The sequence below is a fragment of the Palaemon carinicauda genome, chromosome 22 (assembly GCF_036898095.1).
Source record: "Palaemon carinicauda isolate YSFRI2023 chromosome 22, ASM3689809v2, whole genome shotgun sequence".
Lineage (NCBI taxonomy): Eukaryota > Metazoa > Arthropoda > Malacostraca > Decapoda > Palaemonidae > Palaemon > Palaemon carinicauda.
The window spans coordinates 3,250,851-3,273,272 of record NC_090746.1 but is presented as its reverse complement, the minus strand read 5'-3'; the positions used below and the strand labels follow the sequence as shown (position 1 = coordinate 3,273,272).

Here is a 22,422-nt window from a genome sequence, read left to right as displayed (position 1 = left end):
TCAACTCTGTTGCCCGACAGAATTCTATGGAGGGATACGCCAGCTATCACAATACTAGAAGGGGGTGTAATTACCAGCGCCACCTGTGGCCAGGTACTCAAGTACTTCTTGTTGACACCTCCTCAATTATTCCTCGGTCCCACTGGTTCTCTATGGGGAGGAAGGGAGGGTCAATTAAATCATGATTATCGGGTAAGTATATTCAAAAATTTATTTTACTAATAAAAATAACATTTTTCAATATTAAACTTACCCGATAATCATGTAGCTGATTCACACCCAGGGGGGTGGGTGAAAACCAGTGTACAAGATTAAAGGATAGCTAAGTATCCCATATTTCATATAACAGTTATCTCAAATAACAATGAAATAATAAGTACCTGGTAAGGAAGTCGAATTGAACCGTTACTCTGTCTCTTTTTTAAGTTCGTCTTCCTTACTGAGCGCAGCGTTCCTCTTGGAGGCTGAATCAACCCAAAGGTGCTAAAGTATACAGGGCTGCAACCCATACTAAAGGACCTCATCACAACCTTTAACCTTGGCGCTTCTCAAGAAAGAATTGACCACCCGCCAAATCAACAAGGATGTGGAAGGCTTCTTAGCCGACCGTACAACCCATAAAAAGTATTCAAGAGAAAGGTTAAAAAGTTATGGGATTATGGGAATGTAGTGGCTGAGCCCTCGCCTACTACTGCATTCGTTGCTACGAATAGACCCAGGGTGTAGCAGTACTCGTAAAGAGACTGGACATCTTTGAGATAGAATGATGCGAACACTGACTTGTTTCTCCAATAGGTTGCATCCATAACACTCTGCAGAGAACGGTTCTGTTTGAAGGCCCCTGAAGTAGCCACAGCTCTCACTTCATGTGTCCTTACCTTCAGCAAAGCAAGGTCTTCTTCCTTCAGATGAGAATTTGCTTCTCTAATCAGAAGCCTGATGTAGTAAGAAACTGAGTTCTTAGACATTGGTAGAGAAGGCTTCTTGATAGCACACCATAAGGCTTCTGATTGTCCTCGTAATGGTTTGACCTTTAGATAGTACTTAAGAGCTCTAACTGGGCAAAGTACTCTCTCCAGTTCGTTCCCCACCATGTTGGACAGGCTTGGGATCTCGAACGACTTAGGCCAAGGACGGGAAGGAAGCTCGTTTTTAGCCAAAAAACCGAGCTGTAAGGAACATGTAGCCGTTTCAGATGTGAAACCTATGTTCCTGCTGAAGGCGTGGATCTCACTTACTCTTTTACCTGTTGCTAAGCACACGAGGAAAAGAGTTTTTTAATGTGAGGTCCTTAAAAGAGGCTGATTGGAGCGGTTCAAATCCTGATGACATTAGGAACCTTAGGACCACGTCTAGATTCCAGCCTGGAGTGGACAACCGACGTTCCTTTGAGGTCTCAAAAGACCTAAGGAGGTCCTGTAGATCTTTGTTGAAGGAAAGATCCAAGCCTCTGTGGCAGAAAACCGCTGCCAACAAACTTCTGTAACCCTTGATCGTAGGAGCTGATAGGGAGCTTACGTTCCTTAGATGTAACAGGAAGTCAGCAATCTGGGTTACATTGGTACTGGCTGAGGAAAACTGCATTGGCCTTGCACCAGCTTCGGAAGACTTCCCATAAAGACTGATAGACTCTGAGAGTGGATGTCGTCCTTGCTCTGGCAATCGCTCTGGCTGCCTCCTTCGAAAAGCCTCTAGCTCTTGAGAGTCTTTCGATAGTCTGAAGGCAGTCAGACGAAGAGCGTGGAGGTTGGGAGTAACTTCTTTACGTGAGGTTGACGCAGAAGGTCCACTCTAGGAGGAAGAGTCCTGGGAACGTCGACCAGCCATTGCAGTACCTCAGTGAAACATTCTCTCGCGGGCCAGAGGGGAGCAACCAACGTCAGCCGTGTCCCTTAGTGAGAGGCAAACTTCTGAAGTACCCTGTTGACAATCTTGAACGGCGGGAATGCATAAGGGTTGAGATGGGACCAATCCAGCAGAAAGGCATCCACGCGAACTGCTGCTGGGTCTGGAATCGGAGAACAATACAAGAGGAGCCTCTTGGTCATCGAGGTAGCGAATAGATCTATGGTTGGCTGATCCCACAGGGCCCAAAGTCTGCTGCAAACATTCTTGTGAAGGGTCCACTCTGTGGGGAAGACCTGACCCTTCCGGCTGAGGCGATCTGCCATGACATTCATATCGCCCTGAATGAGCCTCGTTACCAGCGTGAGCTTTCGATCTTTTGACCAAATGAGGAGGTCCCTTGCGATCTCGAACAACTTCCTCGAATGAGTCCCTCCCTGCTTGGAGATGTAAGCCAAGGCTGTGGTGTAGTCGGAGTTCACCTCCACCACCTTGTTAAGCTGGAGGGACTTGAAGTTTATCAAGGCCAAATGAACTGCCAACAACTCCTTGCAATAGATGTGAAGTGTCCTTTGCTCCTGATTCCATGTTCCCGAGCATTCCTGTCCGTCCAGTGTCGCACCCCAGCCCGTGTCCGATGCGTCCGAGAAGAGACGGTGGTCGGAGGACTGAACAGCCAATGGTAGACCTTCCTTGAGAAGAATGCTGTTCTTCCACCACGTTAGAGTAGACCTCATCTCTTCGGAAACAGGAACTGAGCCCGTCTCTAGCGTCATGTCCTTTATCCAGTGAGCAGCTAGATGATACTGAAGGGGGGCGGAGGTGGAGTCTCCCTAACTCGATGAACAGGGCCAGCGATGAAAGTGTCCCTGATAGACTCATCCACTGCCTGACTAAGCATCGGTTCCTTCTCAGCATGCTCTGGATGCATTCTAGGGCTTGGAAGATCCTTGGGGCCGACGGACAAGTCCGAAAAGCTCGACTCTGAAGATCCATACCCAAGGAGACAATGGTCTGGGATGGAACGAGCTGAGACTCCTCAAAATTGACCAGGAGGCCCAGTTCCTTGGTCAGATCCATAGTCCATTTGAAAATCTCCAGACAGCGACGACTTGAGGGAGCTCTTAAAAGCCAGTCGTCTGACGGAGCCGGACACAAGATCATGATACTGCTGCACAGTCTGTAAACTGTCAATCATGGGCAAGCGAGGAAGTACAGTGACAACCCGAATCTGTCTAGACTGTCTGGGTCGTACAGACAACTCCTTAACGGGTTGCTGAGGTTGCCCACTGCGTCACAACAAGTCCCTTCTGTTGGTTGTTGAACGTCTTCCCCGTGACACATTGACTCCGTAAACAAAAAATCCTCTAACAAGGACTAAGCTTGGACTGCATGTCATGCAACACAGCTCAAGGTCTATGGGAGCAGGTGTGGTAACAGACGGGATTAGCGGCTGAAGTGTAACCATTACCTTCCCTGTAAGCATGTTATGCTTAAATAAAAGTCCATAAGAGGTTATGCAGCTAAAGGCTCCCTCCAAATGACAGAGTCCTCAAGGGAATATCAGAAGGAGGGAGAAAAGAACTTTCTCATCTACAGGGACCTTATCCTAGAAAAGCTAAGTTCTCTGAGTGAGGGTTCACTGGTGCAAAGCAGCAGACTAGAAGGCAACGTTATGAAACTGCTTGACAGTCTAGTGAGTTGGCAACAACCCAAGATGTGTTGAGAAGCATGCGGTAAGGTATGCAGAGCATGATGTATGCAGAGTATGCTGTATGCAGAGCATGCTGAATGCAGAGCATGCTGTATGCAGAGCATGTTGTATGCAGAGCATGCTGAATGCAGAGCATGCTGAATGCTGAGCATGTAGGAAGTAGAGCCTGCTGTAAGCAGAGCCTGCTGAAAGGAAAGCAGAGCGTGTGCATGGCGTTTAACATTTCTCAGAAATTCCATGACCAGTGCTAGAGAGCTTAATGCTTGCTTGCATGGGGTTTAAACCATGGTATGCTGAACAGCAGAGTCAGAACGAGCTGGAACAACAACAGAGGTTTCCTCAACTTGAGGGAAAACCTGAGGTTCAGACTGCATAGGCTGAACAACAGACGGAGCAGAAGGCAGGTGCAAGGGTGAAGGAGGTTGACTCCTAGCAAGAGTTGCACCCAAGGACTGTACCAGCTGAGAGGTAAAGTTCTAGCAAGCTGAGGCTCCTGAGGCGCAAGTGCATGGTGTAGATGAGCTTGCCTAGATGAGGGTTGAACTCGGTGCAGCGCTGGTTGAGCAGACAGACTCACGGAGGGGAGAGGTTGTTGTACCCCAACCGAGAGTTGCACCACTGGAGGAGCAGCAAGGGGAGGAGGAGGAAGAGTGTAACTCTCCTGATCCCAAAGCAAGGGTTGCCTTAAAGAAGGCTGAAGCTGAACAACACTGTGAACAGCAAACTCCGAAAGTGGTTCAACATCGTACGCCTGGCAGATGGAGCTGCGACTGGGTGCAGCGAGTGCAGGCGGGTGCAGCACAGGCTGAACGGGTGCAGGAGGTTGGTGCACCACCGGTGCAGGCGGGTGCAGCATAGGCTGAACGGGTGCAGGAGGTTGGTGCACCACCGGTGCAGGCGGGTGCAGCACAGGCTGAACGGGTGCAGGAGGTTGGTGCACCACCGGTGCAGGCGGGTGCAGCACAGGCTGAACGGGTGCAGGAGGTTGGTGCACCACAGGTGCAGGAGGTGCAACACTCTCAGCACGACACCCACGCATCAAGTCCGAAAGCTGTGCTTGTATGGACTGTAGTAGAGTCCACAACATCATACGCCTGGCAGATGGTACTGTGATCAGGCGGAGCGAGTGTAGGAGGAGGGAGTGTAGGCGGAGGCGGTGGAGCAACACTCTCAGCCCGACACTCACTCATCAAGTCCGAAAACTGTGCTAGCATGGACTGTAGTAGAGTTCACAACATCGTACGCCTGGCAGATGGTGCTGCGACCAGGCGGAGCAGGTGCAGGCTGGGCGAGCACAGGTGCAGCGAGAACAGGTGGAGGGAGTGCAGGCGGTGCAACACTCTCAGCCCGACACTCACGCATCAAGACCGAAAGTTGTGACTGTATTCGGGTTGTGAACTTTAACTTCGTACGTCTGGCATAGGTCTGGACTTAACGTTTAAGAAGTCTTGAGACCTGAGACCAGCGTTACTCTGCCTTTATTTTCTCCCCTAATCTCTTCTGCAGACGAGCAAAATAAGGGCTCAATCGTCTGCGGGTGGGAGTGACGGTCTCGGTAAGACACGCCCACAACCACCGAGAATACTTCTGTGCGCCGATCAAGGCCTGCTGAACCCTTATGCCCTTCGACATTGCTTCTCCCCTGGGCTTGGGAGCTTGCAAGAGGTCCCGGACTGGGAGGACGACTGGCGCGCACAAAAGTACCCTCACGCACTAATCACTTATCACTTTGATTTCTGTTTGCACTTATTTCACTGAACTCGAAACTTAAGTGGTTTGTACCTGAAATATGCAATACTATCCTTTCTCAAAGTTAGTAATTGCGAAAACAGAATTACAATGTAACAGAAAAAATCTAATGAAAGATAAATCAGTGGTTGGAAAGAGACTAAACACTAGATCACTCTAGAAACGTTTAGTTTCTTCCCCTAAAGAGACTAGGGAGAAGAGCAAAAATCGATAATGACGTTACTCGTACGCCTGGCAGGCTTGAATGAAACGTTTATCCTCTTTCTCCCTCCGTCTCTATCTCTCTCTCTCTCTCTCTTGACTTAGAACCTGAGAGAAGAGCCCAATCATATATATCGTTAAAACATATTATTGTTAAAGGAAAAAACTGAAAAGTTCCTTTATTAGGATCAAAACCATTAAGTTAAGAAAAAATGAACAAAACGCTAGACACGGTTACTCTTACTGCAACGTGAAACCGTGAACATTCTTTCTCTATCGTAACGATAGAGTGCAAGTTGAACGTTCTGAACGTCAACAACTGCAGAGACAAAACAAAACGTTAGTTCAACTTTGAAAACAGTACGAGACTGTCAAAGAAAATCTTTCAAACTCTGTGGCGGAAATAGCATAATATGTTAACAGGTAAAACCGAAATGACGGGCTCAAAGTTTATTAACTTCGGTAAAAGACCGCCTACTATTAGGAAGGTCGAATATAAACAAATATAAAAATTAATTTTAATGAGTTTATAATAAAAGGAAGTTAATCGAAGAGGCCTATAAGAGGCGGAGAGATATAAAATAAATCTATAACTTTGTTAAGCAAAATTAAGAAAGAGAGTCTATACTCTCTTAGACACCAACACTTCCGTCTAAGGGAAGGGTCGGCCATTGAAAGGTGAACGAGAGTTCATACTCTCTCGTCACCAAAAATAATCAAAATAAATTCCAAAAGCTAACTAAGCTAATATAGAAGTTTTCCAGTAAAGCGACAGCCGAAATCAAAGAGAAATACTTCACCAAAGTCGTGAAAATACTCCAAGAACATAAGCGTATCCCAGAACGTCTTGCCGGAAGCACGACAGAGGAATAATTGAGGAGGTGTCAACAAGAAGTACTTGAGTACCTGGCCACAGGTGGCGCTGGTAATTACACCCCCTTCTAGTATTGTGATAGCTGGCGTATCCCTCCATAGAATTCTGTCGGGCAACAGAGTTGACAGCTACATGATTATCGGGTAAGTTTAATATTGAAAACTTGCTATTTCTATGAACCTCCCTTGATGTCCTTAATGCTTCTTTATCTTTACCCCTGAAATTTAAAAATAAATTTCCATTTTCTTTCTTCTTAACACACACACTAGTAGAGATAATGGTTAAAAACAAAGTGCCAGGGGTTCTTTGTTATTGCAGTTTCTCTGTCACACCACTTTGACATAAACCTCTTCCACATTGTGGTTAGTTTTTACTGTTTCAAATTATCTTCCTTTGGATATTTTATAAAGTTTAAGCAGTCGTTTAAAGCCACTTACTTTACCGAGAAGAGGGAGATTAGGATCTAAGTTGACATTTCAATCTTCTACCTTGCAACTTCTTGGTGTCTAAATGAGTGGCTAAAAATGTGGAAGCAAGGGTTATGCAGCATAAGGGTCAAACTAAAGAAAGAAATTGAGGCTCTGCGATAGGACCTTGAACCTGAAAGGTGTCGAGTGCTATCAGAATCTCTTACTGAATGATGCATTAGAAAAACCATCTACCATTTTAGGAGTTAGGCTAGGGTTTGAAACAGGGCAACATACCCCTAAAATACTTTCTGGTGATTAAAACATTGCTATTAGACCTGCAAATTAGGGTTAAGCTTGTTTTCCACACAATGTTTTATATCAGCCCTCAAGTTTTCAGTGTAGCAGTCTCAAGTTTGAAATCCCCACTTTAATTACCAGAGTAAGAGAATTAGCCTGTCTCTAATCAGCTTGTGCCTTGGCAATGCCTTCTCCTCTTGTGTAACATAGGTCCTGTTAGGCATTTTCTTATGAAACAGGCCTGTCTCATCACAAATAAAAACTTGTTTGGAAACATAATGCTCAGCCTGTACAAATTCCTTAAATTCTGTAACAAAGTCCTTGGAAGAACTTAGTTGACAATGGCTGCCTCATATTCTCCTTAAAATGATCAAACCATCCATGACTGAATTTAAGCACTCCACTTTCTTTACTTGTTCCAGCCATTTTTATAAGATCAGCATACAATTCTGGCCTTTATGCAAATCCTTGCTTCAGAAACTCTACACTCGGCACACTGTTTTTCTGTTGTCCAAATCAACAGCAGTCTTTGATTCGTTATAGACTTAACCTCATTTGCAAAATTAGCTGATTTAATGCCATCATCATTTTTCATAGATGTAAAATTGTTGTTCTCAACAAACACAGTGTGCAACTACCAAGTTCCAGACAAGCATGCCATCTTCATACTCTTTAACAATACATTTTTCCCTGTCAACGATACAGTAATTTTTTATTGTTGCTAGTCTCTTCACGGCAAATCTCTTTAAGAACAACGATTAATGAAGTGGAAAATCTCTTAAGAACAACGATTAATGAAGTGGAAAATCTCTTAAGAACAACGATTAATGAAGTGGAAAATCTCTTAAGAACAACGATTAATGAAGTGGAAAATCTCTTAAGAACAACGATTAATGAAGTGGAAAATCTCTTAAGAACAACGATTAATGAAGTCGCATAAAGAATATTTGTGAAAAGTTAAACTATCACATGAAAATTCAGTTATAACGGGTTGTGAACTTAACAAGACCTACAGACATAACGACGCATGTAGCTTTGTGTTAGGAACAAGGTAGCATGTGCCTTGGTGACTCTATCTAGACCCATACAAGGTCTAGCAGGCGACAGGCGAAAGTAGAAATTCCTGGATGAAAAATACTTCTAATTAGTTAAAATAGCATAAAATATATGGTGCCAAAGTATTGTCTTAATTACATAGTCTTTAACAAACTTGTAAATAGATTGAGTTGTTGTGAGGTTTAAGTTTAATTCAAGTTTTTGTATCCTTGGACAGTTCATTTTCTAATGCATATGAGGTATAGATCAAAATTGTAGAAACGTAATACACAATTGGCAAAAGCAGCTCTCCACTGACCGACTTCATTTCACTGTATTGTTTATTATATTTAATCAGGTTTTATGCTTATACAGTACATATAAACCTGTTTTCTTTATTATTATAGGGTTCTGATGCAGTGTTAACATAATTACAGAATATCTCTCTCTTACCTAATTACTGTAACGACAATAGTCCAACTATATCAGACTTGTAATGCATAGCTTTATGTTGGCTCCAAGGCATGTGTTGATAACCATCTAATTCTCACACTACGGAAATTTTTTTTTGTTTATTTCTATTTTGTATATGACATACTTTATATAAACTGATATGGGGTTTTATTTTGAAATATATTTGTAATCAATATATTTTGAATTCTAACTGATATCTGAATGAACCTATTAAATGGCCCATTAAGAGCCACAGGAAATTTAAGATCTCATAAGACTAAAATCTTGTCAGGGACAAGCTGTTTCTTTGTGTATAAACCGATTTTAGAAGAATATACTAAGAGGAAAAGGACACCAGACATCCAAGAAATTTTCAAAACAAGAATTATGATTATGCTATAAGCTGTTAAATTACCATTATATTCCCAACCACATACTATCATGGCCAACATGATAGCATATGAATATAAAGCTAAAATAAGTCTAACACAATTTTGACAAATACAAGTCGTGATTCTAGCAAAGTGACTGCATTCCAGAAAGTGCCCTAACATAAAATCAGTAATAAGTGATTTTGAAAAAGTAAATTTCTTTCAAATTCTAAAAAATAAACTAACTCTCTATGACTTTGAGTAAAAAAAAAAAAAAAACCCACCACTTATCAGATGCTTCAGGATTCTGGCTTCTAAGCAATAAAACTTAGGTAAAAAAAAAAAGGATCCCGTAAGAACAGGGTTCCATATAATTTTGAAACCTAACCTACACAACACTTTATTAATCATTCTCTCTGTACAAGATCTACCAGCAAAATGAATGTCTAAACATTATAACTCATCCAACCCCATCATTTTATTTAGGCAAATAAGCAAAGCAGTCTGTCGAGTATATACATCGGATACTCTACTGAAAAAAAAACTACTTTCCTGCAATCAGTAAAGGTATAGCTAAATAAGTCGACATTTAAAAGTTTGTAAAATCAAATTTTGACACTGAGGTAGCTCAATATTCTAAGGTATCAGTAGTGTGATAATCACAAGAGTAAAGAAACAGTTAGATGTTAAAGTTGTACACCTGAGAGATCTCAGGGTATGGTAACATTTCAATTATATAAAATACTTGTAAAAGTATACTTCTGGTCTATAAAACTACTACTTTGTAAAAACCAAATGTCGTGATTCTTTTATCAAACAGTGCATTAAAATCTGTTTATAGCATATGTAACCACTACTCATATGGCAATGTTCCTTGAGTGTAGTGTGTGCACTTTGCCTTCAAAATGTTCAGTAAACAGCATGTCTTCAAAGTAGTGAAGTTAGGCAACATCTTGGTCAGACCCGGGGAAGTACAACACATGCATGTTAAGCAGCAAAACCTTTACAAAACCATTATTCCTTACAATAAATTGATTAACCCAACAAGTATTGAGGCTTCTTCCCAAGAATACTGACTATATTTTCACCAAGGACCTACATCTAACACCAAACAAAATAACTAAGGGGAAGAACCAAACGTTTTATTGCATCAATTCCTATCATTATAACAAAATTAGCGAGTTAAGTATATATGGCTAGTATGAAGTCTCAGCAAACTAGTGGCTATCTTAATTATCATTAAAAGGACCAAAGAGGGAACAATCTCTAACTTACAGCCCTTACAGTTGATCAACTGCCTCTCTCTCTAGCAATGAACAATACTGTAATTGTCACTTCATATTCCAAAATGGAATTCATCCTCTCACAACTAGTCGGCCTCCTCATTTGCAAGAGTTCCAGCATAAATGAGGATATTGTCAAAAATAGAGAACCAGTAGCATGCACTGAAAACCATCTGTTAAACTTTTGAGACAAACCTAACACCTCTGGAATCTGAATGACAAATTTACTTCACTATGATTTGAAAAGTCCCAAGCATGGATTGAAGTTGTCAGTCCAATAACAACAATGGACCGAGTTGCATTAATCCCAAATCATGAGTAGACTTTTTAGGGAAGCTTCTAGTCACAGATTATAATGCAACCTAAGCTCTTATAGAAGTAAATTATGAAAGAACAGGCTTTCTTTGTGCAGTTTGAAAACCCTGGGAAATATATTCTAAATTTGGATTGACAAGCTGAATACATTTCACATCCAAAGTTCAGCTTGAACCAGCAATTACCAAATTATACAAGCAGAAAAACCTTTGTCAACAACCTCCTAAATAAAAATAATATAAAAAAAGAGGTATTGACAGGAAATCCCCATTTTTACAGAGGTACTGTGCAGTACTTTCACTACTGCAGAGGTGGCAGACTAGGATCCCCCTAAAGCTCACCCTTCCAAAGAGTGTTTTGCCAAGCCCCACTCCTCTGCCTACGTGGAAGTTGCCGCTTCTGCCATCTCCCACCAAACCCACAATGTTTGGAATGGAAACAAGAGCCTCCACTGAACACTTTATAGAGGCCAGTAAACCAAAAGCCGGACCAAGGCCAAATCCACAGGCTGGGACAGAAAGGAAGCAAATGGAGGCCAGAAACTCCTTGAAAGCAGCACCTTGAATAAGCTGATCATAGAGAGAACAGATCAAAACCTCAACTATAGGAGACTTCGAAGCAACCTACTAAAAATAGAAAACCAACTTTACCAGTTTTAACAATACTTTTAAAAACTTATAAGTGATAAGACAATTCAATTACATTAAAAACTTATCATACTTGACAGGCCATCAAGTTGTTACTTAACTCCTAAATCCTACATGCACAGTTAAGAGAGTTTTCTTTAAAAATTTTCTTTTACTCAGCAATAAGAGCCAGCTCAGTACCTGAAGCCCTAAATTTAAAAAAAAAAACAGTAATGTAAAATTTAACAGTGCAATCACTAAGAAAAAAAATTCCATCCACCAAAAATGAAATTATTGAAAATAATCTTCAAATATTCAAGAAAATAAATTGACAGGAATGCAAAATATTGTTTTACAACACAAGACACCCAGTATAAATGACCACTTGCACTAGAGGATACTTTCTGTGTGCCTTCCATGTAAAATTTAAATGGTACCCACAGTTCTTAGCTACATCCTTAGCTTTGGTTTGATTCATGGAGCTTGGGTCATAATGGATAGAACAGGGGCCAAGGAGCCACTGCACTGTAAAATTAAATTTAGAGACTGGACAGAAAGATAAAAAATAAAACAAGAAGTTACAGTCGTAGGTTAGAATGCAGATGCAGATAGGGTCAAAAGGATGCTCCTGAGATCTTATATTGAAACCTACAGTGTACAGCATGATGTCCACCGACAGCAATAACCGACCTACAGGGCAGCAACCTTTGGGTCCAGTTGCTCTGACTCCTAACTTTTGTTTTAATCCATCACTGTACTTTTGGTTTATTCCCACATAGCTCTCCAACTCAACAAACTTTCCCTTGCTCTAATTTTCACGTCTCATTTTACGAACAAACCATTTTGAGACCAGCTCCTAGATTCTAAAAGTGACTCAGTGGTCTCAATGCAACTTCGTAATACACTAATAACTATTTCATAATGAATGGGTTATAACTTCTGATATTGTAGGTTAATTTCATGAAGGTGCAAGTACACAAAACAAACAAAATCTGGAATAGTACTATAACTTGAAAGCAACAGCAATGACATTAACTTTCTTGTAAAACCCTGACTGCTAAAACTCAAATATAAAAGTGTTAATACCAGCCAAAATGACCAAGAAAATTAAAAAAAAAAAATATATATAAAAACCTAGGGATTTAAAAGAGCAAAAGGAATGCAAAGGTTAGAACTAAACTGTTTAGATAAACAAACCAACATGAAAAAAAGGAAATTCCATGAACAGACTAAAAACAAAAGCTCCCATCAACGGTAAAATATGTTCACTCTCCTACAGCCAAAGAGAAATATATTGAAAGTTAAATAATAATAAAATACATCGCAAATGGAAGACATGACAAGTTATAAAAAGATCATATGAACCAGCCTGTTATCAACATTCATGCTATAGGCTGACCTGATCAGCCTTTTAGTAGGTGTTGGTACGATAGGTATCCATTCTGAGATACAAGTATGACTTAGAGATAGCTGCTTCCCCATGGGACTAGATGATTGGCTCATACATAAAGATAACTTTTCTTTTAAAAGTTGCTGTAATATATTTATATCTATGGAACTTTAATTGAATCATGAGTCAAATAAATGTGATTAAACTATTCTGTATTGAGGCAAACCTGCCTGACTTATTAGTATATGGAATAAAGAGAAAACGTTTTGCAAACAAAAGCAAGACCACAAAGTCTTATTACACAAAAAACAAAATGACCTTGATATAAGATTGTACTGAACAGAGTAAAAGTACAATTTATCTTTAAAAGTCAAAGGCTATTCATAGGAGAGGAGGCAGTTAAAAGAACTATAGAATATGATCTCTTACAACTACTGAAGTCCTAAAATGTAACTGGGCTTATTAAAAACGGACTTAAACCACATTGTATGCTGTAAAACCACATTTAAGCATTTTCAATATAAATTTTCTGCTTGCACTGTGTTTTTTTTCTCATATATCATACAGACTAGAAAACAATGTGTATCAAAAGATAAAACTTTATATAAATTTCTCTGCATCAAAATATGGGATGTGGAAACACATGGTGGTTCTGGACCGTCAGTTTTCCTAAAGCCCACAGAGAACAATATCTTTATGTGATAAATCTTTTAGATAGCTCCATCTTGTAATGAAAAGTGAGAACATCTACATTTTTACAAGTTCAACAGATTATCCTCACAGAAATACTGGCATTAACTACTTGAACTTTCCGTCAACTGCACACCCCGAACAAGGACTTGTCTGCTGCTCATAACTCAGTCATCTGATGACATACGTTTGTTGGAGAACTTTCGACGAGGCCGTAAGTTAATCACTCTTTTAGAAGGTAAACCAGACCTGTATAATTAAGAGAAGAATATTAAAGAAAATATTACCTCTCTACATATGTATTTGTACAGAAAATATTGCTAATCTAAAATGATTGGGAGAAACCCAATTTGGATATGCCTCTCATATGAATTTGCAGTGTTGGTTATAATTTTGATAAAACTTAGGATTAGCAAGACTTCATATCTTATTCAACTTATTTTAAACATTCTATAAGAACCTCATGCTTTATATCATAATGCACTAGACTATCAAAAAAAGATAATTTTAATAGAATTAATTATTTCTATACTTTCCATTACCCTGTCGACTATTCTATTAATAACAATTGATTGAAGGAGTCTGTAAACCTTCTCAGCAACCTTCATGCTGACTCCATTCCTGCCAGTAAGAGGTGAGGTTCAGTATATCACTAGCAAAATCACCAAGCACGTCTGGAACGGTGTTGTTCCCCATACTGACCTGAATATACGGTAACCACTAAAATAAGCTGCAGGATCCATGATCCTTTCTGCCTTTCCTTCATTTATCCCTCTACCTGGAAGGCCCTGTCACAGGTGAACAGATGTTTCACAGTATGATCTTTTGCTGGGAAAAAAAAGAGCATGGAGTAGATAAATGGAACTGCTCACTAAAGGTGTGATGGTCATCTCCGAATTACTATCCTTGACGGGCCTGGGCCCACAGCGGTAATTGATCAGTGGAAAATAGGAGACCTGCTCGCACTTTCTTCCACCATTATCCCTAAAGTCATTCCCTCTATAAAAACTGAACTGCAACTCTTGTAACAATGCATTCAGTAAGGGACATGAACTCTCTCAACTCCCCTGTCTGGCAAAGTGTGAGACTTATTCCTTTTCTCTTGGTTGCAAAAGGCCAAAGGACATCTGAAAGGTGCATGAATAAGAATTTGTTCTAGGAGTTTGATTGGATAGGATCTGTATACTTACTCTCAACTTGGGCTTTGATAAAACCCTGGGTCATAGTGCAGTGTGTGGCTGATATCGCCAAGAGATCAAATCTCCATGTAGCTTAGAGACTGGGCAATGTCACTGTCCCTTGGCTTTTGCCACTCATGAGCAGCCTTTAAAGCCTTTAAACTGCATTCTGTACAAGACCAACCACTATTGCCATACAGGGTGTATTAATATCTGTTCCCGTAGGAACAACTTTGGTATGAAGTTTTTCCCCCTCTCACTCAAAGGCTAGAGGGGACTCATGCAATAAAAGGGAGAGAAGGGCGAGGGCCTTACTTCTACTGGTAGTGCATGCACTTATTCTTGTGAGAAAGGACACAGGTAAACTGTGTAAGCACTTGTATCGCATACCAATAAGTATCTTCAGAAAAGGAATGTGGCCAGGATGTATTCTCTTACCTCTCATAATTGGCTGGCGAACATAGAACTATCAAATTCCTTGCATTACTAGAAGGTGAATGTAAGGTCTCGTTACCGGGTAGGTTTAGCTTTATAGGCCTAGGTAAGAACGCTCTGCTGTAGAAGGGCCTCACAACACGAAATTAATTGGTTCCGTAAGGGTTTTCGTTGAGTGATTTTTTCGTGTAGTGAGTCTCTTAAAATTTTTCAAACCACCCATGAGAAGTCTTGAACTCGGGGTTCCTGCTTCGATGTTCCTTCTCCTGCATCGGCTTCAGCCTGAGCACGCATGAGATCACCGAAAATGGCGCTGGCTTTCTGGCAAATTATCGCTTCGGTGATAGTATCCTGCCATTTCTTTGTCCTTTATCCAGACAAGCAGCAGTCTCTCCATCTCATCGTGGAGGTGGCTCCTCTTGCTGGAGAAAACAGCCACGCCCTTAGAAGGTGTTGCTGCTTTGATAGCTTCCTTCTGCTTAAGGATCATTCCTATCGTAGATGGATTTCAGCCATATTCCTCGGGGAGCACACTTAACCGCATGCCGACCTCGTATTTCTTGATTATTTCCATCTTCATCTCCATGGAAAGCATCATCCTCTTCTTTCCCTTAACATCAGCGACTTTGTTGGGACCCATGGCTAATGGTGTATCGTAGGATCACACGATAACAGTACGTACAGTAAAATTGTTACGAAAGCGAAATCACAAACACTAAGTCAATGCGTACGATACCGCTCCCGGAACGAAAAGACATAGGAACGCCAGTTCGTAAACGCAAGATGGGATACAGTACAGTAGATGTTGAACAATAGGAGAGCAAGATCGCGGTGCGGAAATCTTAAAATCCGTCTCGGATGCTCCCACTCGTACTGCCTTTCGTTATCCAAAACATTTTTCGTGAACCGAGTCATAAAATTCTTTGCATCTTTCGTGAAGTGAAAATATCGTAAGCCGATTCTTTCGTAGCTAGAGGTTTGACTAGTGCGCTAGCAAGCAATTAAATGCTCTACATCAGCAGCATGTGCACCAATTGAAAAGAGCGCACAAACAGAAAAACATTCCAAGTACGAAAAGTGAGTGCGCACAAACAGATGAGCACTGTCATAGGAGAGTGCAGGTAAACAGGTGATTTCTTATAAGTTTGAGTTTGCACGATGTCATTAAAATTTCTCGTTGTAATGCTCTCTGTGGAGAGAAGAATAGTCTTCTGAGGATATAAAACTACTATTCTTGTCAGCTGCAGAGTGAATGACATTACCGTCATATTTCCAAGTAGTTGGCAAACTGCAGAAAAACAGGTGGGACAAATGAGGGCATACCTCTAGGGGTGCACACCAAAACAGGTGAGGTGGCGCTACTGTAGAAGGACAGGTAACGAGCGAGTATCGAAACAGGTGAGGGGGCGTTCATGTGCATGTAACAGTTGAGGTGTTGCTTCCAAAGAAGCGCATGCACTCATAGTAGGGAGCTTATCTCTTCACTTCTCGGGACTTGAGGAACTCATTCTCTTCCATAAGAGGAGAAAACCATAGTAGTCATGCTTACCTAATTCCTATCGATTGGTCTTAAAGGACTAGTTTGTCCATAAAGGGACACCAAAGGACGGAGCCTTTTCCTTTCGACTGGTAGTGTGAAGAGACAGCTGTGTGGTGGAGGTAGGCAACTATATCCCACTTCCAAAGTCATGGTCATAGTCATCAATAGTCACATATAGTCCACACTAGCGAGGAAATAAAGAGCAATAGAAATCCAAATTCATTATCAAGTAAAAAAAACAAAATATTAAAACAGCCAGTTGGTGGCTTCCAGAGTACGTCTGTACTGTACTCTCCGGCAGCTGTAAACTAAGTGGCTACTCTGTACTGGCTAGAGGGCAGGATTCCCTGCCGCCTGAAATTAAGTATCGATGCCTTATGATTTTTGAAAGCAGAGTTCCTGCTAAACTGAAAACATACTCCAATCAAAGGACAAGGGTTTGTATTCATGTAGGAACAAAGAAAACTTTAAAATTTCAGAGGTAATTATTGACAAACTGAGCTTCCAGAGAAGAGGCAATATGAACATCAAGGAAGGTTCATAGAAATATGAGAAATTTGGAAGTAATTTGCAGTTTTCCTTACTATGCAAACCTATGTGAGAGATTACTCGAGTGCCATATGTGGATGAGATCATGATGGAGAGTTGCATTGAGACAAAAAATATGTTACTGTAACAAAGGATACAAAATTTTATCAGTTCATAAAGTAATCTTCAATATTTATTTTTATTCTCCTTTCAATAAAGCATGCCATACACTTTAAAGTTACATTTAACTAAAATATATACATATGCAGTGGGGTTAAATAAGCACAAAAAATTTACTCACCCTTCAGAAAATGAAGCTCTTCTCCTCAATGAGACAGGTTTTTTTCTAAGTAAGGTACTGTCACTATCTGGAGTCTTTGACCTGCGTGACTGTCTTGTGGGTGTTCTGGGTTGAGATGGAGTTGAAGGTCTTGATGATGTGGATCCAGTAGATGGAGCCTTGGGTGCAGATGGTGGTGAGAAGTGATCCCATACATGGTCTAAAAGAATGAATAAATACCTTTCAATGTTAGGGAATAAATATTCATTAAGAGCTATAACAGTCATCTTTCATATTCTTACATCAGGTTTTCCCCTTAAGGACATGACATCTGGTTAGTTCTCTTCAAACTTTTCCCCTGTGCAATTTCAGCCTTACCTGGAACAGGGACCCTAGATGTTGATCGAGTCAAAGGAGCAGTAACAAATGTAGGGCCTCCACTAGGCGTACTGCTGGCACTACTACCAATACTGCTGCTGCTCATGCTACTCTCACCTGAAGTATAACGTCTTCGTCTTCTAGTCGCGGGAGTAAACATTCCCCTGGATGGACAAAATCAGTTTTGGGAGTGGCCTATTTAACTAGAATCATTGTTACTCTAAATTGTTGACAGTAAATTGTTATTTTTCTTTTTACTTCATAATACGTACCATAGTTTTACATGTGACCAATTTCATTGCAACCACTTAAAAAATTGCATATCAAAGCTTATTAGGCATCTGGCTACCTAACTACAAGGTAAAAAACACCATCACTTTGTAGGGCTGGTAAGCAAACATGCACTCCCTTCTTCTAAGCGTAAACAAAATGGTTACATACTTTAATATTCAAAGAAACAACTTAATTCTATTCATAAAAAAAAATTGACAAATTCATCTGTTTTATATATGATGCATAGTACAATAATGGAACAATTGGAGGGGACTAAACATTCTGGATGCTGTGTCAGAAACAGACTCACTTTAGAGTGTAATGAGTGCCAAGTAACATGGATGTTGGGGAGAGGTAGTTGGTTAAAATTTTCAACATGATTTAAGTGTATAAATTTTATGAAGCAAATTACTTGGTTAAGACTTGCCTTTCTAAAGGCAATGGGGTTATGGCCACTCACAAATTAAAACAAAATTCTGTATGGGAGTAACTAAAAATACCTGTACCTCGTATACAGATTCAGACGGTAATATACAGTGAAGATTAAACCCATACTGTATTACAAATAAGGAAGTGGCTGAAAAATCACCTGGCCTGAGACAAAAATGCACCATCTCAAAAATTGAGAGGTTATACCTTAATGATGTCAATTGTGAATTTTTTATATATTAGAGAATCAACTACTGATGCAGCAACACACAAAGCGAGAGTGCAAAGATTATGGAGAATAGTCATAGAAGACTTCAATTGGAAAAAAATTCACTTCGAAAGTACACAAGACGTAGAGAGAGGAGACAACCCATGATGCATCTTAAAGAGTTAAAACCTGATGTAATAACAATGTTTTATAACAAAACCCCATATTTCAACACATTCCTTTAATCATGTATTGCCTTAATTCCATGCAACAGAATTAAGGTCCCCACAAACTTTTGAAACTATTCAATACTGAGAGGCACATGCCAGACATGCAAATGACACTTTACTTACTCATACCACTAATGTCCAGATAATCCAATGTTAAGAGAAGGATTGAGAGCACTTTAAAGGTTTAAAACAGTGATATTACCCTAGAGACTGACCATATATACATAGGCTAAACAGTCATTTTTGAAGCAAGACGAAGCCCCATTTAGAGATCACACAGAGTTAAGAAATTACAATCAAAATCAATCCTCAATTAAAGACCTACAAAGCAAGGTTTATATGATGCACCACTCACCAGCAAGGTTCATAGCCTCCAAAGTCAGGCCTTCAAGTTGCCAGTGAGGAGATTATGAGGATGAGAAAGAAATAGCACACCACTCTATTCGCACGAACTGCACGAGTAATAGTATACCGTACAGTACTTCTAATTCCTTGACTAATATACATTATGTAATATTTTTAAAAAGTAGTTATTGTAATTTATGAATTTTTGACTAATACTATTTAGGCATTTGTTCCCTGGTTTGCAATTTGGGTTTTGCAAAGGCCTTAGAGCATGTGATGCCCTTCTTACAATCTCCAATGCTGTACAGAAATCCCTGGATTGTGGTCCCTTGATTTTACTGATGCCTTTGATGTGTTAGTCATTAGGCCCTTGTTTTCAAACTCAAGACAGATGAGAAGAGGTGTTTTTTTTTCTTAGCATCATTACTGAATTTTTCAGTAATAGATTGCAATGAGTTGTTGATGGGCACCTTAACGAGTATAGGATTGTGACATCTGTTGTTCCTCAAGATAATTTTTTTAGCACATTACCTTTCATATTATACATACAGTATATGATATATAATTTGACATGGAAAACAAGATTGTTGCATATGCAAATGATGCCTCTCTCTTTGCACCAATTCCATCTCCTGAATGTAGATCTGGGGTTGGTGAATCCCTTAATAGAGATCTAGTTAACATAGTACATGGTGTAAATTATGGAGAATGATGTAGAACCCTAACAAAACTCAAAGAATGATTGTAAGTAGGTAGAGGACAGTGGCTCCTCAACATCCAGATTGCTGTATTAGTAACATTTCCTTAACTTTATATGACTCCTTTAAATTTTATGTGATTCTTGATTGCAAATTTACTTCTAAGAAACATTAGGTCTCTTCTTCAATTGCACAAAAAACTGGCTTATTGAGTGTCTTTCAAGATTTCCAGTGATCAATCTATTCAGAAGAAATGTTTGAATTCTTTAATTCTGCTTTGCTTCGAGTATGGTTCTCCTGTCTGGTCTTTAGCTGCTGAATCTCACCTTGCTGGACAAGAACTTACGGTCTACGAAAGTTCTTATTTCCAAAATCTATTAGAGTGCTTTTTTCTCATTCGTATGGGGTAACACAGTTGCCTTCTTTTAAAAAGACTTTGCTTTGGCTTTTGGCGTGGACTGTAGTCCCGACTGGCTGCCCTGCCTGTCATAGCATAGACCCCGGTAGTGTATGTTTGTGTTGTACCCGCCACCATCGCCCTTCCTCCCAGCAGCGGGGAGTCATGGCATGGTTAGGTCGACAGTTCGAAACGTGTGAGGTGTCTGATCTCGATATCAATTTCTAGCACTGTCATTATTGCCAGTATTGGCCGGCCTTCTTTCAGGTAGCAAGGAAGTCCTTCCTCCTTGTCACCAACCAATTCTCCGGCTGGCCTATAGTCGTCCCTTCCAAGGGCGACACCAAGGCCTCTTCAACCAAATGGCACTTTTGCCGCTACTTCAGAGAGGTGGGTGTTAGTGGCAACTATGCACCAATGGAGGACCCCTGCTTACCAGCAAAGAGTTTGCCGACTTCACAGAGCGTTGGGGTGTACTGTATACCACACAAATTCATAGCCACTCTACCAGCAGTCTAATGGACACGCTGAGGCTGCTGTCAACACTTAAGCCTCAAAGTGGCCCCTTCAGGAAACCTTGACTGCAAGGCCCTTGATCATGGCCTCCTTGAGTTACAAAACACACCTAACAGCTTTGGTTGCTATCCTGTCCAGGTACCGTATGGTCACCCTCTCCGCACGTTTGTGCCCACGCGTCCTTACTAATTCATGGAATGTTGGCAAGAAAAGCCCATGACTGTGATCACCAAGCTGCTGCCAGAGCTGCACAGGTGCAACACAACTACAATGCCAAAGTACATCCCCTGCCCAGACTGAATGTGGGCCAACAAGTCCACCTCTAGAACCTGACATCACACAGATGGGACAAGATCGGGATTGTCATGGGTGGCGCAAGATCACGCGAGCACGAAATTCACCTGCCTAGCGATCGAGTGCTACTTCAGAACCGTCACTTCTTGTATCCAATGCCCGATCTCAATCAAGTTCCCAACTCTGATCTCCCTGCTTTCCCTAGCTCTGACAGGGAAATGTCATCAGCTCCTTCCACAACTCCCCATAGGTCTCCAAAATTAAACAGTCCTACATAGTGTACAAAACCTACATTTGCCATTTACACTACTTGCTGCATACTCTGATGTCTGATACATTACTTGAAGGTACTTGCTTTGCACACTATGATTTGATTAGTTCACTGCATGTAATTTGCTTAGTTAGTTCAAGATACCTCTTTGAATGCAAAAGGGGAAGGGGTGAAGATTATCATATATATTATCTTACATATTTGCACCCTTTACATTTCATAAGTTTTGTATGCTACGAACGCATGCTCATGATCAGTCTCCTCGCTTCTCTTGGCACAAGCTGCATGCCTTGCAGAGCACAATAACCCATTGCTGTGGGAAAATACAACAATCTACGACTCAGGATTTTATTTTTTCAACCCTGCAATCATCTGTCTTCATCTACAAGACCCCATCATGTCACCAGGAATGGTCGCACCTGAAGATATCTCCACAGATGTCCTCAAAAACCAAAAGCTCTTCAAGAAAATCGAGTGGTGGATTAAGGAGTCATGCAAAGATTTTCTGCCACAGCCTCTATGCAATTCCTTGATAAAAATGACCTGGACACCTCACTAAGGCATTCTGCAGAGCCAGTGACATCTCTGGACCAACTTTTGAAAATCGAGACAATAAAGAGACCCACTTCAAAAATCAAGTTGACCCACTGGTTTGCTGCCTACTGTCTTTCAATCAGCCAGCAAAAATTTCACATAATTCATGGTAGCGAGATAACCCTGTCGTCTTCGCAAAGTATATCATGGTGTCTGACCTCAGGTCAAGCCCAAAGATGACTTGAAGGGTGACCATGGCAGGTCTTCATGACCAGCTAGGAACCCGAGAAGGACATAGCTTCTGACCCCAAGTCCCTCCAGGGGTAAACTCCCCGCTAGTGTGTACACCAAGTGGTGATCAAGTAGAACCTTTGCTTCCTCTATCCAGGGCCAAACTAGATCAGACTATGGCAGCTCCAAAGAAGGTCTTTATCCTTGAAGGGAACCTAATACCGATCAATTACCGAGGTCCTACCTTGAGCTGTCATCCAGTTCTTTGCACTGAAGAATAAGTGCAAGAACCTCCATGAGGAATACTCAGACTGGCTTGTCTACTTTATTGGTATAAGGAGAAGGTCCGATACCTTAGGATCAAGAGAACACCTCGCAAGGAATGAAGACTTGACAAGCTGCTC

At 40.9% G+C, this 22,422-nt stretch overlaps 1 protein-coding gene across 2 annotated transcripts in view; it reads right to left on the bottom strand.

Moving 5' to 3' along the window:
- Window positions 1-6,547: 6,547 nt before the first annotated feature.
- LOC137616277 (uncharacterized) overlaps window positions 6,548-22,422 on the bottom strand; it is a 58,991-nt gene continuing 43,116 nt past the window's right edge. For both annotated transcript variants that reach the window (XM_068345905.1, XM_068345906.1), the window contains exons 3-5: window positions 17,593-17,756; window positions 17,236-17,434; window positions 6,548-13,502 (exon numbers count right to left, since the gene is read on the bottom strand). In XM_068345905.1, the coding sequence (XP_068202006.1) occupies window positions 13,421-13,502; window positions 17,236-17,434; window positions 17,593-17,756 (445 nt within the window). In that variant the 3' untranslated portion in view covers window positions 6,548-13,420. The remainder of the gene's footprint in view (window positions 13,503-17,235; window positions 17,435-17,592; window positions 17,757-22,422) is intronic.